Source organism: Miniopterus natalensis, chromosome X (assembly GCF_054644295.1).
Source record: "Miniopterus natalensis isolate mMinNat1 chromosome X, mMinNat1.hap1, whole genome shotgun sequence".
Taxonomy (NCBI): domain Eukaryota; kingdom Metazoa; phylum Chordata; class Mammalia; order Chiroptera; family Miniopteridae; genus Miniopterus; species Miniopterus natalensis.
Window position 1 is genome coordinate 58,674,482 of NC_142103.1, and position 17,387 is coordinate 58,691,868.

The 17,387-nt window shown below is 46.9% G+C and overlaps 1 protein-coding gene across 4 annotated transcripts in view; it reads right to left on the reverse strand.

Annotated features, from left to right (window-relative positions):
• Positions 1–4,061: 4,061 nt before the first annotated feature.
• Positions 4,062–17,387, reverse strand: part of EDA (ectodysplasin A) — a 383,358-nt gene continuing 370,032 nt past the window's right edge. For 2 of the 4 annotated variants that reach the window (XM_087829279.1, XM_016207434.2), the window contains exons 3-8: positions 16,676–16,699; positions 11,481–11,660; positions 10,110–10,144; positions 9,133–9,184; positions 6,493–6,623; positions 4,062–4,747 (exon numbers count right to left, since the gene is read on the reverse strand). In XM_087829279.1, the coding sequence (XP_087685405.1) occupies positions 4,496–4,747; positions 6,493–6,623; positions 9,133–9,184; positions 10,110–10,144; positions 11,481–11,660; positions 16,676–16,699 (674 nt within the window). In that variant the 3' untranslated portion in view covers positions 4,062–4,495. The remainder of the gene's footprint in view (positions 4,748–6,492; positions 6,624–9,132; positions 9,185–10,109; positions 10,145–11,480; positions 11,661–16,675; positions 16,700–17,387) is intronic. The other 2 variants (XM_087829281.1, XM_087829280.1) reach the window with 2 other exon arrangements.

Genomic DNA, 17,387 nt, shown 5'->3' on the forward strand with positions numbered 1-17,387 from the left:
TCCTGCCACCATTTCACTCATTTCCTGTCTCTGAGCAAAAATGCCCTAAAGCTGGCATATCAGTGTTTAAAAGAGTGTGCAGTAGAGGATCTTGTCAGCAGTTCTTCGAGAATTTAAGTAATAGAAGCCTCTATCAACCCTGGTCCACACTCAGTTTTCCATCTCATAATGCTGTAATAGACTGAGTCAGGCCTGGCCTAATTTCCTGTCTTTCCCATGCAAGTTGCTTATCCTTGCCTGGCTATCTCACCCTAACCTTTGTCAGAGTCAGCCATCTTGCTTAAGATGGAAGTGAGTGCCTGGCTTCTGGCCACCATAAAGCTCTCCTTCTGGATGGTGAGGCTCTCAGACTCTTGGCCCAGTGATTGTTGGCAATGGTAGGTTACACAGTTTGGCCCACAGCCCCCTGTTCCATTCCTCTTGAGTGGATGCCATTTGGTCCTAATGATTTATCTGCATCGACTTGTCAGTTTGGTCTAGAACATCCTGTATAGTAACCAGTGTGAACTGCTGCCTCTGCCCTGGGTGCCTGCCTCACAAGATGACTGTACATAGTGAGTAAAGACCTAAGGTGAAGGGGATGGGTGCATGGTCTGGGGCAGAGAGGAGATGGGATGTCTGACAGGAAATTCAGACTACCTGCCTTCTGCTGCCCCCTCTGAAATGAGTGCCTTGGTCTTCTAGCTCATGTGTGGCAGCACCTGCAAAAAAGCACCTAGCGTGTAGGAAGTGCTCAAGCCGATTTCAAGAACAGAGGGGAAGAAGCTTTATTTGCAAAGAATAAACCATTAATTTATACAAACTTACATCCCAGTTTATATACATTATGTATAGTTTATATACACAGTATTTCACACTGGATGCTGACCCCCAAAGCAGCACTGGGCCTGCTCCAGGCCATTCTCAAAACAAAGCCGACACCCCTGCCCCAGCTGGAAGCATTTTTAATAAAGAAATGACACACCCCAACTCTTCTTGGAGAGAGCCCTGATTCAGGTTAAAAGAAAAAATCTGGTCCCTTCTTTGTGCTCACATGGTCTACGGGAGCCTCCAGGTAGAAGCAGGCCAGAGGCAGTGCCAGCGTAGCCTCAGGACTTCCAGGTGTTAGGCCACTCCAGAGGCAGGAGCTAGCAGAATGTCTTAAGGGGAGCAAGAGTTCTGATGAAGGGTGCAGCTGCTCTCTCCCTGCCTGGCCAGGCTCCTGAAGGGGGCCAACCACTTCCAGCCTTGAGTCTGGGTACTGTTTGAGACAGGGACTGCTCCATCCCCTCACTCTGCTGAGTCTGTGAGTTGTGGCTCATTCACTTTGGGTAGGCCGCCTTCCCTCTCTGAGCCTCAGTATCTACATGAGTAACCTGGGGCAGAATGCAGATTGGGCTAGATTCCCTCTAAAGGCCTTTCTAGCTCTAAATTTCTCTGAATCTATTTGCATCCACCAGAAGTTACATAAAACACAAATACTCTCATGTGGATCAGTCTTTTTCACCTTGTAGTTTCTTAGTCCTTTCCTGCTCAGCAACAGAAATTTGGCTCAGAATAGATGAAGGGGAAATAAAGCAAAGACTACATTTTCCAAGGAACCAGTAACTGAGCAACCCTGACAGCTGACTTTTGTGCCAGCTTTTGGTGTTGAAGCCCAAGCAGCTGGCAGAGGTTCCTGCCATGTAATTCTCCCTTGAACCTCTGTCATCTGCCTGCTCACAAATGTCCTTGTCCCGTTCTCCAAGCAGGACTTGGCCTTCTGATAAACTCACATCAGCATAATTCCAGATGGTCAATCTATGTCCACATTCTCTTATTAGTAAATTGCTTCACTACTTTGCCAATAACTTCGCTGCAACAGGGCTCCCCAGCTACCTATTGCTTCCCTCCTCACCCCTCTCCCTCTAGGGTTCCTTTTGAGGGTTCATAATGAATCAAGGGTTTGTGTGACTCCTGTCTCCCTTATAATCCCCTCCATATCTGGAGAATAGGGTAGGTGTCAGAATGTCCTTTAGGGCCACAATTAGGAATCCTTTTCTTTCCCTCTCCTCACAGCCTTTTGGCTTTAGAACCAGTCCTCACTCTTCCCTCCATCCCTGAGAGAGCCTGGCAGTACAAAGTTCTCTGTGGTATGGTGCAAGGAGATAAGGAGTCACTCAGTAGCTGTGGGAAGTGGCCAGCTCCTGTAGCTCATCTGTAGGGTAAACAAAGAAGTACCTCACTTGCAGTAGGGGCTCCGTATGTAACGGCTGGTTGGTTCATGGGGTGGGTGGAAGAACATAAGGGGTATTAGTTCTGTGGTTACCAGAAGCCTGCCACTTGGCCATGGTGCCAAGATGGTTCTTCTGAACACAGGAGCTCTAAGGCTGATGGCTGTTTCCCAAGAAAACACCCTATTCTTTTGCCGTAGAACCTCTGGCAGCTAAGGCAATAGGCATTACCATCAAGGAATGAAAATGAGCAACTCTGGGTTCCTTCTTAGAACCCACAAGGATTTGAGGTCCATGTTACCATTTTATTGGTTTTCTCAGGACCCTAAATTCAACACAAAACTGCAGCACAATGGAATAGTGTTGGTCAGACCTGGCTGAATGAAGCCCCGGACCTGTGACTTCAGTTGGGTGAGATCCTGGTCAGAACACTTAACTCTCTGAGCCTCCTTTAAACAATAGGATTTGTAATATTACTGAAGGAGATAATAAGAGAGAAAGTATTCTCCAAGTTTTAAGGAGAAATTCTCATCTGTTACTGCTACGCCTGAGGACTGTCCAAGGCACTCTGTAAGAGCTGGGTCAGACCCATGCCTCATATTTGCTTCACCTGGCCTTGCAAGGCTGTCATTAGCAACCAGACAATGGATGTGCAGCTCACTGCCTCCTGCCCCGGTCCTTGAAGGGCCCAGCAGCATAGCTGCTTAGAAAAAGGCACAGCTGTGGATGGAGTGCCTGTTGTTCTCATTAAATTTCAGCTGCCCAAAGGAACTTATTCCCCATCTCCCCATAAGGAAACTTGTTTCTTGTTTCATGAGCAAGAGTAGCAGACTGTACAAGACCAGCCCTCTCAGCTTTGGGCTGGACCTGGCACCCAGGAGTCAGGCTGGGCCCAGGCAGTTAGAAATAGGGCCCTTGAATGGTCCCACAAGCTTGGGGAAGGGGCGATGGTGTCTTTGGGCCCTAGACTAGAGGGCAGAGCCTTACCCAGATGCCTAGATGCTGGGTTCTTCTGAGCCTGGATTCAGGGGAGCAGCACTGGAATCTGTGCTGACCATGCTGTGTCGTGGCTTTCTGGAGCCAGAGTGTAGGCAGGGGTGTCAGCAGGCATCAGCTGCTGTCCTTTCTGTTAAGGCCTAGGTAACTGGCTGCTTGGCTTGCAGCAAACTTGAAAAACCCTGTCCTATCCCCACCTCTTGTCTTTTCTGGGTCAGGTAGAAAAGCTCTGCTCTGCTGAGGCCCAGGGGCAGGTTAGGGTTGGGGATTTTAGTTGGCTATTAAAGGAGGTGCCTCAATACTGGGATTTGAAGGGACTTCTGGAGGTCAGTCAGTCCAACACTTTGTCCTTAGACACAACTTGACTAGATGAATATTTGTGTTGCTTAGTAAATGGAAGATTCTGTTTGTGCCCAGGTAATCTCAAGAGTTTCCCAGACTCACACAAGCACAGGTCCCAGGTTAGGCACCTGTCTCATACAGAGGTAGGCTCATTCTAGCCAGGCTGGGAAGGGGGGAGCAATTGGGAGGGGGCCCAGGGAGTTTTCTGAGCCTCAGCATAGCTGTAAACAAAGTGAAAGACATGTGGCCCCAAGTCTGGCTTCAGGTTCTTATGCAGGCAGGTTTGTGGCTATTCCCTGTAATCACTCCAAGGAAGAACAAACCTCCTGTCCCCAAAGCCTGGCAAGCTGCTGCATCCAGCTCTCTGCCTGAGTAGAAAGAGCTCTGACCGGCCCGCTGGCTACAGGCAGAGCAGCAAGAATGCTTTCACCACCCAGGATGCCTGCTCCTGGTTGGCAGTTTTGTCCCTGGGTCTCTGCCACAAGCACCTACCTTTCCCCTCTGGTCCCACCCCCTGTCCCACCCCCACCCCAGAGAGGAGCAGCAGCCCCCTTGGGGATAGAAGTTTGCCCCCCCAGTCTGCAATACACCTCTGCTTTCTCTTCCTGCTGCCCCAGACTCTCACTTTAGTGCAACAAAATATAACTCTGACAATAGGGACCTTGATGTTGAAGAGTCATGCCATTAGCCAGTCAAAACGGAGACAAGGAAGCCGCTTCTGCTTCATGTAGACCCTGGGGCTCCATCAACTGTCCTGTTAACTGAAGGTCATTTGGGAAAGGCAAGCAGGCCTTGTCCTGGAGTCAATAGGGAATAAATAGCAGTGGGGCCTTTCTCTCTGCAGCTGCAACACACATATGCCCCACTCCACAGCAGCACTTCGAGGTTCTGGGGTTCCAGGGTCCCAGACCTGGGGCAGGGGCACAGGCAGGGGCAAAACAGGGGGTGGTGGTGGTGGGAAGAATCTAGGATGCAGGGGCCTCGCCCAGCCTGATGGCCCCAAAGAAGGTGGTGTGCTTGCTCATGTTGATAGAGATGTCAGCATGCACCATCTTCACAGCGATCTTCTGCCGGGCTTTGAGGAGGCAGACCCCCGCGGTGTAGCAAGTGTTGTAGTTGGTCTTGCCTGTCTCAATGCTGCGGGTACACTGCAGAAAGGGCTTCTCGTCCACCACCACCTCATAGCTGGCAAAGTCAGTGAAGTTGATGTAGTATACCTGAATGAGAGGCAACAAGAAGGGATTGGGGGAGAGAGGAAAGAGGGTGGGGGGTGGGGCCCTCCCCTGTCATGATGAGCTGCCAGTACACCTTGTGAAGGGGCAGTGCCACTTGAAGGCATGCTAGTTAGCTGACAGAAAAGGTGGGATGACGGGCTTATACTCTGTCCTTCCCCCACTCCATCGGGCTCAGGTGGCTAAGCAAATCTTTCTTTCAACAGTACACCAGTTGTAAACTCTGAGGGCAAGAACCCTGCCTTATTTACCACTTTACCTCCCCCAACCCCCACCCCCCTCCTTTGCCCTGGCTATGGACACGTGAATACAAACTAACTTCTAATTGCAAGCTCCAAAGACTATTTGCAGATAAAGTTAGAAGTCACTGATTTTCCAGAGAGAGAACAGTGACAACTTGCCATTTCTTCAGCTCTTTTGCAGACTGCTCCTGCCCCTGTTGTATTTCTCTCAATGATTCTCACAGTGTTCCTTAGCCCTCTCATCTGACAATTGAGGAAACTGATCCAGAGAGAGGGAGAGCACTCCACCACAAATGAGATCAAGAATTTGGAAGGGCAAAACCCAGGCCCCTAACTTTACTTTGTGGCCAGAAGGAAGTGCGAACCTATGTTCAGTGGCCTGGTGTCAAGGGGATTTTCCCAGTTTGCATGGTGTCCAAAGCCAGAGGCCACTCCCAATTCTCTCCTAGGCCCTAAAAATTAATTTGTTTATCCTTCACTACCAAGCTTTGATCCCCCACTAAATGGAGCTTAGGACAAATGCCCCATAGGACACTGGGATTACATTCATGTGCCCCCTGGGGATCAGGACCCTCGTCTGTCCCCCTAAGTCACTTTATCAAAGGTTGCTCCCTCCATGGGCTCTATAGGAGGGAGCAGTGCACTCAGGTGCCACATAATTCCTTGGTTCAGCACCCAATTTGTGCCAGAATGCTGGGTGGAGTTAGCAAATGCTTATTAACCCACCTTCTCTGGCCACTCCCCTGTGAGGCCCTTCTGCTGGCTCCATAGTCCTTCTGTAATCTGCCTGCTTGCTCCCCATCCTACAGAAGCCCCAACCTCAAGTCTCATCTACCTCTATCTCTGAGGAGCCACCCAGTGGAGGCAACCAACTGGGGTGGAACCAGATAGGCAGTAGCAGACCTGGTGAGTGGGCCCGGGCAGGACAAGGACAAAAACAGAGGGAGAAAAGTGCTGGGTGAATGACAGCAGGAAGGAGGCAAGAAGAACAGAGAAACAGAAGGTAGAGAAATAAATGGGAGAAAGAGGAAGGAAAGAGAGTCAGAAACTTTTTTGAGGCCGAGAGCAAGTCTACAGGAGCACCCTTCATTACAAAGCCAGTGATGTGGGGGAAGGGGTTCTCAGCAGCCCTGGAACTGACTTTCAAAGAATGTACTGAGACAGAGTTCAAGTTTGGCAGTAGAACCAAACAGGTTGTAGGGAGGTGGGTAGGTGGGGGAAGAACAAGGGCCTGGGGCCCTGCAGGAGGGAATCCATGCCAGGGTGTGGGAGGGGCCTCTTTTCAGTTTTCGGTGATATCTGGCTAGGAAAAAACCCCAAACAACCCCCTCTCTCTTTCCTCCTTTCAATTCCCTCCCAGTATAGTACCCCTAGCCCCCTCACCCCCCAAAGCAGGCTGGCCTTGGCTGGCTCCACAGTGCCCCTATGTGGCCTGCACCGGATCTGCATTCTGGATATAAGAAGAGTTAGGCCTAAGACCGTACTCACTTCTACCTGACTATAGATGAAGTAGGTGCCGTCCACCAGTACCTCCAGCTCCCCACTGCGGGGATGTAGCTTAAACACCTTGGGGTTCATAGTGATGCGAGACCAGTCATTGAGTACTCCACCTGAAAGATCTCAGTATGAGAGAAGGGCAGTCACTCAGTACATGTCAGAATAACCTGGGCAATAGAAACAAAAATTATCAAGCAGTACACAACCCCCACCCCTATCCCAATGCAATCTGCATAGCCCAGGAGGCCAAGCTTTAAGAACAGCATTTGCAAGCACATTAAGTTTTCTCTTTGTAAAGTGGCTGCCAGGAGGGCTTCAGGCCACTGGAGTCTGCCTGTCTTCCTCTCTCCCTCCCTGACCCCTCCATCTGGAAGGGTCTTTAACCAAAACCTTGTAGTTGGAATTGGGGGTGTGGAGTAAGACCTATTTTCTTTGTTGTTCTGGGGCCTGCACAGGCAAAATTCAGACACTCATTGGCAGGCTAGGTCTTATTATTCCATTTGATTTCACCAGCAGTAACTCCTAAATCTCTCTCCTGTATTAAGGTTCATGGATTTTCTCTTTCTTCATAAGAGAGTCTTCCACATCCACTCCTTTCTAAATAAGCCTCCCTGGGCCTCCAGGAAACCACTTAGCCCAATAATTGTCTACCTGGAGAACCTTAGGGATCAGGGGTGAGTCAGACTTCATGGCAGCCAGAGAGCATGACTGCCAGTAATAAGGCCCCACGGGGGAGAAGGGTATTTATGAGGGAGGGGCAGACTGCCAGGCAGCATTAGAACCAGCCAAGGGAATGGTGAGGGTGTCTGGGAGCTGAGGCACCCCTGGCAAAGCTTCTGTCTCTCAGCCCCACCCCATTTGGGGTGGAGGAGCTGTCATACCACCTTGGCCAGACACTGGGAACCAGCACAGAAGGGCAGAGGAAGAACTTCCCTTTCCATCCTGCAGAGAGAAGGGGCGCCTTCCCACCACAAGAGAAGGGAGTCCAAGCCTATGGGGTCTTTTCCCCTCAAAATTGTCCATTCTCCATACAAAAAAATTATGCTTTGAACATCCATCCTTGGCTAGTCTCAGGAGGCCTGCCTCTCTGAGGTGTGAGGAAACCGGCCTCCTGGAAAAGGTGGCAATCTTCCCTTAAGGTGATGATGGGATAGGAGTTAGGAGGAGATGCCCTGGCTCAGCCCCTTCAAATCCATTCTGCATGATGTCCTCCTACCCCCATCCCCTCACTTCTGCTCCTGGTTGAAATGAAGATCAGCAGAGACTAATACTGGGGACTGACCTAGAGGAGTTGGGACTAGTCTTGAGATGTGGTAGTGGCAGCAAAATCAGTAGCTTCTGGCACAGAATAAACACTGAGGTCACCCATCCAGACATCGAAACATATCTGTTTCCTATCTGTCTCACTCCTTCCTGGACAGATGGTGGTTATGGCTCACCCAGAGCCCTGGGGCCTAAGGCACCTGGTCCCAGCAGGACCACTTAGGTTCTGGCGCCATTCTGCTCCTACTTATATTTCTGAGGCTATTAAGTCAGGCATCCAGGTGGCAGTCCTGGATGTAGTTAAGCCCAGTCATTAAGAAAGCTCAGCCCAGCCAATTTTGGACAGACGGGGCTCTTCAAAGCTGTCTCCATAGAGCAGGTTTCTTAACCTTCATTTACTGTACCCTCACTTACAGCCCTTCCCTTCCCCTCCAAGTTTTGTATGCATCTGACATCTTGGCTGCCTAGCTGCTTCCTAAGGCTCCTGGGGGAGGGCTCATGCATTTTAGGCTGTGTGTACCTTGGGGACTAGACATTCTTTCAAAGCACTGTTCTTCTTCATGTCTCTTTGGGGAAGAAAATGAATCTAATCATTCAGTGGCATGTACACAAACATCACCGAAGTAGCACAGTGCAGTGGAAAGAGTCAGCCAGATGTAGTTTTGAATCCCAGCTCCTACACTTAACCGAAATCTTGGGCTAGTTAACCTCTGTGAACTTCAGTTTCTGGATCTGTAAGAAGGAGCTAATACCTACCTCATAGGGTTGTTGTGAAGATCAAATAAAATAAAGGACAAAGAAAGCATGTTGAAAACTGTAAAGCACCATACAAACATAAGGCACTATGATTTATTATGGTATTGTCCAATCTCTCTGGGACTGTTTCCTCATCCTTTAAAAACAGGAATTATATTAAATCAGTGTTTCTTAACCTCCTTACACCTGTTCTCCCTTTTTGTAGACACTAGCACTGTATACTTCCTGGAGAATCTGTGCAGACCAATCAGACAAGAATTTAAACTTATGTAGTTTTCCCTTCTCTGATTTTTATTGTGAAATTGTTGATCGAAGTACACATATCCTCATGGTGACTCTGATAGAACCTCCATTTCACAACAATTCCCCATCTAGATGATGTCTCAAGTCCCTTTTAGCTTCCTCTCCATGTTTCTAACTGCAATTTGGGTGTTGCAGCTGGTCTTGATGCAAGCAATTACCCAGGACAGACAGCAGAGGGCAAAATGGAGTAGAGAATGGCCTCCTAGTGCCCAGGGTACCTTATGGGTCAGGGAGGAACTAGGCTCTGTGACTAGGGGGTAAGGAGGAGGAGAAGCTCCTCTTAGCAAGAGAGCCGACTTTGACTCTTACCATTCTTGACTTGAATTGCTGACCCTTGGCCCTGCAGATGCACCACGGCTGGCTGGGAAAGATGAGAAGGATAGAGAGAGGAGTCACTGTGAGAAATGACTGCTCACTCAGCCACCAGTTTCCATGTTTCCACCTCTGACTGCTACTCTCCTTTCTGGTTCCAATTCTGATCCTTCTTCCCTGTCTTGGGATGCTAGTGATCGCAGTGTGACTAGAGGGTAATCTGATTTTGTAGTTTGGCCACTTCTTAGCTATGTGACCTCAGCCAAATGTAATGCCTCTGAGTCTCATTTACCTAACTGTAAAATGGGGATTAGCAGAATCTCTGGCCTCTCTCACAGGATGTTTGAAGATCAAATGAGGTGATGGATACAAAATTGCCTTGGAAGCCATCAAGCTCTGTGCAACTGTGTAGGTTTAATTGTGGCCAAACAGCTGTATCTAGGAAGGCTGAGATGAGACAAGGCCAGGGAGCAGAACCTGCCAATAGAGGCAGATTAGGAAGCTCAAAGACTAGGGAGGAGCCCTTCAGGCCATTAAGTCAGAAGCCCAGGCTGGGCTTGGCCTGGAGCTGCTTGGCTGATTTTCAAGAACATACACTTAAACTTCTAAGCTCCCGATCCCAGGCAGTCTGAGTGCCAAAAAGGTGTCTGGGGTGGCTGGGGGAGTTGGAGGCCCAGGTGAATAGGGCCTGTCTGGTGGCTCACTGACTACAGTGTGTGGATATGGTGACCCTCTGTCTCCTATGGAATGGAGAAAATGGCCGTGGGAAGACTCAGTTCCCTTAGCTAAAGGCAGGCCCTAGGGCAAAGTTTTTGTGTTCATAGAGATGGCAGGGGCTGTGAGGGAAAAACCTCAGAACCTCCAGGGTATCCTCACAAAATAAGGCCTGAGAAAATTTAATAGGGGGAAACTCAAAGGTGGCTCTAGCCTGTGGCCTCCCCTCCTCCCCAGGAAGTGAGCAGTTCCCAGCCAACCTGGTTATCTCGAGTTCCAGCTTTATCAGCAGCACCTGTGAAATAGGATAGGACAATCAGAGGGCATGTTCTTTCTACTTCCCCTTCTCCTCACCTAGGCAGCCAGTGGCAGGGAACTGTGCTTCCTGCAGCCAAGCCTTGTGATGGGAGAGGACACCACTTCCATCTGTTACTTGTCCCTGACCTGCATCTTCAGTGGGCCCGACAAGTCCCACTGAGACAGATGAGAGTGCATTCCTGTCACTGTGTGACAAAGCTGTTAGTTTCTTTAGCCTTTTGCTTCCTTTCTGTTAATATTTCTCATAGAGTGCGTTGCCATTTGTAAGTATGCTGCTTCTTTAATTGTCTCTCTCCTCCTCTAGGACATAAACTACATGAGAACAGGGGCCACTTATCAATACATCTCTTATACATAGAAAATCCTGGATTAATATTCATGGAAAGATTGAATGAAAAAAAAAATCTACAACTCCATCTCTTCTGGCCACAATAAACACTGATTAGCCCTGTTTGAACTATGAATCCTGCTGCAGAATTCATGGACCTAGAGAAGTCAGCTGTAAAGAGTCTATTTCTTTAAAGCCCCAGGATACAGAAGGGGAGCAGGAGAGAGAAATAACAACTGGCCCAAGCTCAGGCAATTTGACTCCTATCAAGACATCTATACCTAAGCATGTACACCTCTTGGATGCCCTTCTGGGCCCAAAGGGAAAGATGCAAAGGGATTAAATGCTATTTGAATGGGCAATGCGGTTGGGTAAGGACCTAGTGCAAGGAGCTCTTGGTTCCTCAATAGGACAGTCTTGGTGCCTGGGTTTGCTTCTCCCACAGCCTGAGTGACTCATAAGTTTTCAATGCCTTGATTATCAGCAACTACTTGTTTACCTCTATGAGAAGGGCACTTTAGAGTTCGTGGGACTAGACTGTTCTAGGGCTGGTATCTTGCCTAGTCCTCAACATTCCTCCCCATATCAACATCAGCACAGGAGTTAGATGCTGGGATCAGAGTAGAGCCAATCCATCTCCTACAGGAAGGTCAGCAAACCCTCAGGGTCTGTCTCAGGCTTATATGAGTTTACTGGCCCACTACAGGGAGGCCTAGACTAAGGGAAGGCTTGTAATGGAATAGTTGAGACAGGCCAAGAACAGGTGACTCCTCCTTGACAGGTTGGTATAAACGAGAAGTTAGAGCAGGTCAGATCCTACTGGCTTGTTTAATCTCTAGGTTTACACTGAGCTAGGAGACATGCATTTCTAATTTCACACCCTCGCCACCAGCAGCATTTGAAACTGCTCTCAGGATCACCCACCCCTGTTCTATTAAAGTACTGGTAAAGGAGCCTGGGGGAGGGTGGAAGAACAGGAATTCACCAGAAGGTCCCTGGAGGCCAGGGGGTCCTTGAGGACCAGGAGGACCTGGAGGGCCAGGTGGTCCCATAACAGTTGTTCCTGGAATTCCAGGAATCCCTGGAATCCCTGGGGGTCCCTGGGGTCCTGGAGGTCCTGGAGGTCCTGGGGGGCCATTTGGCCCAGGAGGTCCCGCCTTCTTTCCTGAAAGACAAGATTTGGTGTTATATTTGTAGTTATTGAGTGAGGATGTATTATCTGGAGTTCTATGGACTTCCAATGACAAATAGTACTCTGGGAATTCCTGCTATTAAAGAGGGGAACACCTTTAATTACACACACCTTTCTCTCTCTCTCTCTCTCTCTGCCCTTTCATGAATAATCATTTACAGAGTTGGGTTTGAAGATGATAAAAATAAATGGCCCTCAAGGAGCTCAGTCTAGTGAGGAAACAGACACAGTCACAGAAAAGTACAAGTGCCATATTCTTGGTGGGGACAAAATGCTTAAGAGGTCAGGGAAGACTTCAAAAAGGATGTTACATTTCAGCTGTGTCCAAAGGATCTGAATTACCAAGTGGCCAGACCTATGGGTCACTTTTCAGAATACTGAGAATTAGGCTATTGTCAAAGGGAGTGGCTTTCATGTTTACTTCCCAGTTTGGTGGACTTGATGCAAATGGAAGGGGAAGTTAGGAGGACACCCTGCCCTTAGAGTAACATCAGCTCCAGGAAGGTTTCCTATAGGAATCAGGGTGTACAGGAACTGGGTGCATGGAGGAAGTGATTGCTGGGAATGAGGAATGGGAAGGAGTTTAGGAGATGAGAGGTGGAGGAGGTGGAGAGAGGAGAGGGGAGGGGAGGGGAGGGGAGGAGAACTGAGGAGGCAGCAGACTTTGCTTTTTCAGCTGACCTCTCTAAACACTATTTTTAAAGGTCTCTGGGGAAGGAAATTCTGTACATTCCCTTGGTAACATGTTCCAATGTTTATCACCCCTTCCTGTTAGGAAGTTTTTCCTGTATATTTAACTGAAACCCCTTCTGTGGCAGTTTAAGGTCTTATTCTAGTCTTTGTATAGATAGAGAAGAATATTTACCATCATACATATAAATAATCCTCATATTCTCAAAGACACTGTCACCTTTCAAACTCCATTTTTATAGGCTAAATAATCTCACTTCCCAGTCTTTCCTCAGATGCCCTACTCTTGAATGTATTATTAATCAAGCCTGCCAACTCCTTCCCTTTTGGTCCTCACTATCCTTTCAGAACAGTCTCAATCCTCCTATTCCATGTTCCAGTCCCCCCAACAGTCCCACCAACATGTAGTTATGCTCACTGAGTGCTAACTGTGGCCTTGAAGCCAAACCTGCAGCTCCTCCTGTTTGGTTCCTCTGCCCAGTGCAGCCCAATTCAAGCACTGTAGGTAGTCACAGGGGAGTGTCCCCTTCAGTACTTTCTCAGTTTGGTGGAAGTCTCAGGAATGGAAGCCTTTTAACAGACTCCACCACAGTGTCTTCACCTGTGGTACCTTTTAATTTTTATTTTTTAAAAAATATATCTTTATTGGTTTCAGAGAGAGGAAAGGAGAGGGAGAGAGAGGGATAGAAACATCAATGATGAGAGAGTCATTGATCGAGCCCACAACTGGAGCATGTACCTTGAATGGGAGTCGAACCCAGATCGCCTGGATCCCAGGTCGACGCTCAACCACCGAGCCACAGCCTGCCAGGCACCTTTTTAGTTTAAAATATAACCCTCTCGAGACTCACTTAAGTACCTCCTTACTGTTCCCCAATTCCCTGCTCTGCAGACTCTTAGGCAGAAGAATCCTGTCTTGATTTATCATGTCCTCCTTTAAGAATAAAGCTGCATGTTCAAGAAACCCAGTCCCCATGGCAACATGCTCAAAAGGCCAGTTGTCCAAGTCTACACACATCTGCATTTGGAATGAATCAATAGGGTCATTGTGAGGCCCTTTGCCCAGTGAGGAAAGGAAGGAAGGTCCAGAGAGCCTCTCTCCCAGGAGAGCCCTTGTAGCTGTAAAGACCTAGAGGCAGGAGCTTTAGCATTTGCATTACACTTAGCAGCAAAATATTAGATCTTCCCAGTTTCTAAATCTAGCCAATTTCAAGATGCTGAACAGGAAAACCATCTCCCGTCAGATTTGGGCACTTTCCAAGTAAGACTCATTCAACACCCAAGTTTCAATTCCAGCTAGTGTAGTGGAAAGAACACGGAATCTGTAGTCAGGAGATAAGGCCGTAAACCCCCAATCTGCCATGGACACATTTTGGGCAAATCCCTTCCTCTCGCAGAGCCTTAGTGTCTCCATTGGTGATTTCTCTAAGTTTCCTCCCAAGACTGAGATTCCTTAAGGAGCACTGACCTCCCCCTGGCAGTCAGGAAACTTCCCTGGCCTGGCTGTAAGGTTTGCTTCTCCATCACTGTTTTCTGGGCCATGTGGACACAGAGGACGGTGCATATTAGGCTGTGCTATGTTCCAGAATTTCCAGGCCTAACAGTGGTTTTTCAAGCTAGAGGGTGTTCTGTGGGTAGTACAAACTTCAGTGTCAAGACTGAGCCTCCTGTGATTGCTAATGTAATTTTGGAAGAATTACAGCCAGAAACTCCTCCAGTCAAAGAGAATAATGGTTGCAGTGTAAACAGAGAATGTTCACTTATGAAATTGTTAGAAGGCGTTTGAGAAAAAGATCTTGCTGTGATCTAGTTCTACAGCTGATCCTCTTTGCTCCTCAGCAACCAGGTTTAGGCAAGTGTGCTTCTCGTGCTTACATACTTACAGAAAGTTGGCCCAGAAAGGAGCATGACCCCTGGACCAAGAAGATGACTTTAGAGGATTGAATTCATTCTCTGGATTTCCTTACTTTAACAGAGCACTTCATGATACAAAAGACCAGAGACTTTTGTATTTAGAAAGTTACCCTTTATAGTCTTAGATGAAAGTATACATTTTTTTCAAAGCTAACCTTCATGAAAGGGTATTTTGCCAACCTTTTAGCAAAGTCCAAATTGTTGAAAGAACAACTAAAGGAAAGTGAGTGAAAGTGTGTGTGTGTATGTGTGAGTGAGAGGGTCGGGGTAGTGTGGGAGGGGAGAAATTCCATTAAAGAATGGAAATTAAATAAACAACTCAATTTACCTCTTCAGGCATGTGCTTATTTACTGTGTCCACGGAAATCTGTATTAAATGGCATCTAAATCACTTTCAGCCAAAGTAAATGTTTAAGTCCTCTGTGCATCTCCTCCCAGCAATGGCCCATACACAAAGTAGCAGTGTGGGGCAGTGATCCGAGTCCTTGGCAGAGGCATTGAAATCTGAGTGCAATTCCAGAGCTTCTGGCCTAGACAGTTGTCTTCTATTGCCCCTTGCAGGGCTCACCCATTATATAACACTGCAACTGGGTGCTGCTTTCCACCATATACATGCCCTACCCTCTGGGAAATCACTAGTCTACTTGCTGCTCTCCAAACACGCCATGCTCTTTCATGCTTCTGAGAGATCTGAGTAGGCTATTCCCGTTGCTGGAATGTCCTTCCCCCTCTTTTTTTCCTCATCCTTCAAATCCAGGTCAAATATTGTTTTCTCTGAGATGTGGTCCCTCCACTCCCTGAAGGAGAACTACTTGCCCCTACTTTGTGCTCCCACAGCATGGTGTTCAGGCTTCGGTGATAGCATTTTTTAGACTGGACTGTAATTATTTTTGTGTACTTCCATGATTCCAATTGCACTGGGAGATTTTTGAGGGAAGGAACCATTTTCTTCATCTCTGTAGTCTACTCCTGGCAAACATAAGAAGCTTATTCCCTGTCTAGTGAACAAGCAAGTAAAAAAAAAAAAACAAAACAACAAAACAAAACAAAAAAACCACTACTAGCTATAATTAGAAAGTGCTTTCATGTCTATTTATTAAAAAGGCAAGTCATCCCTGAGCTTGTGTTAGGAGCAGAGGGTGCCCTTGTTCAAGCCAAGTGAGCATTCTGAGTTTGTTATAGTGTCTGTATTAAAGGAATGTGACAAGAGCTAAAAACTACATGTTTGAAAGTCAAATTTGCTTTCTTAAAAGACAGACTATTTGGGGAATACCCAGGCTCCAGGGAGAAAGATTTCCTCACTGGCTCTAGCTCTCTGGCTGTTTTCCAGCTTTGCTCAGCTCAGGTCCCCAGGAGGCCAGACCATTCCTCGGCTTCTTTACACCAGGGATACAGGTTTTCCATGTGGGCCATGGCATCTCAAGCCACCAGAACACTCTCGCACTCAGAGAAATGGTAGGTGGCAGCTGAAGCCAGTCTTTTTGGCCTAGTCTGGGGATGATAATCTATGCTATAAAGCTCCAGAAATCTTGACAGAATCATTTCACTTAAAACGTTTTAGTGAAAAGTCATTAATTTCACTCTATTTTCCTCTTATGTCAGAACACAGAAACAAATAGGTACTTAGAATTGGTTTCGCAGCAGGTTCTTTTAGTCCTAAAGAGTGAACCATATTGCCTGGTCCTGTACAGTATTTTGGAACCTGTTCTCTCTTTGGGTCCTCCTCAAGTAAGCAAGCTCTTGGGCCAGTCTGTGGCAAGCACACCAGAGACTTACTGAACCAACAATGGCACAATGGATCTGCTCAACTAGAGCTTCTCTGAAAAGGCTAAAATATCAGGGTATTACTCCAGCCTAGTTTTTCCATTACAGACAAAATGATATTGAAACCCCAAAGCAAGAAATACCTTCCCTGCCTATCTGAGAAATACAACAGGGATAACTTTTAGGCCAATAAATAGGGTACTGACATCTCTCAGGTGGTAGTATATATATACCTAGACCCTACGAGCTGTCTCAGGGTTTCATTCATACCTGTTCACTGACTTGATAAAGGAAGGGAAAAAAGAGAAAGAAGAAGGGCAGGGGAAAGAGCAAGTTAGAATAAAGGAAAGAGACAGAAACTGAATTGTATGGAAGAAGCAAGAAAAATCAACATTCACATGTTACCAGAGAAGCAATTCTATATTTCGTGGATCATTACTGAAAAACAATCTCTATTTTTTGTTCCTTGGAAGCTGCAATACTCAAGAAGATTCCATGTGATTGAATAAAATAATGGACAACCAGACTATAATATAAAAATCCCACTCCTGGATTCTTTTTCTTCTAATTTTAGAAAAGACATGACATAGCAATTTTATCAAATCAGAAACTTAACTTACCCTTTTTCTTGTTTTTAACTGGACCTGTTACAAAAAGACAATGGAAAATTAAATCACTGGAAATTAACAGAAAATGTTTATTCTCCAAGATGGTCACAGGAGGGACCCCAAGACACTGCAAATTTTAGGGAGCCCCACACCAAGGTTCGGTAATTGACAAGGTATCTCCCAACTATAAAATTTCCCCAGTCTGTTTCTGACTGCTTTCTGACTGTTGTAACAAGAAAATTACAAGAAAGATTCTTTCCTAGGGAGAAAAAAACCTTTCAGGCTGCCTTTGGAGTGAGGGAATGGCTGCTTCTCCATAGAGCTGAAATGCCCAGAAACAGAGCTCCACAATCTTAGGATGGCATTCTAATAACTCTGCAAGTCCTGAGACTGAAGAGTCATGCATTCAGGTGAGGAACTGATATAAAGACTCATGCATTGAATCTGGAAGGAAAAAAGGGCCATTTTCATGGAAGGAACAGAGCAGTGGCAGATTACTTTTTAGTTACTTCCTTACAGTGATTTAAATTGTTAGTAATTAATACAGTGCAACTGTAGTATATTCATGTGGGGTCCACATGTACTCTCACTGTAATTTACCATAAGTTAATAGACACTTTAAGAGAAGTGTCAACAGTTTTATTGACAACGGAATCACAAGCATTTTCGTGGGAATTACTTCCAAAGAAAAGAATTCTAATCAATTGAGGGTACTCAGAAAACC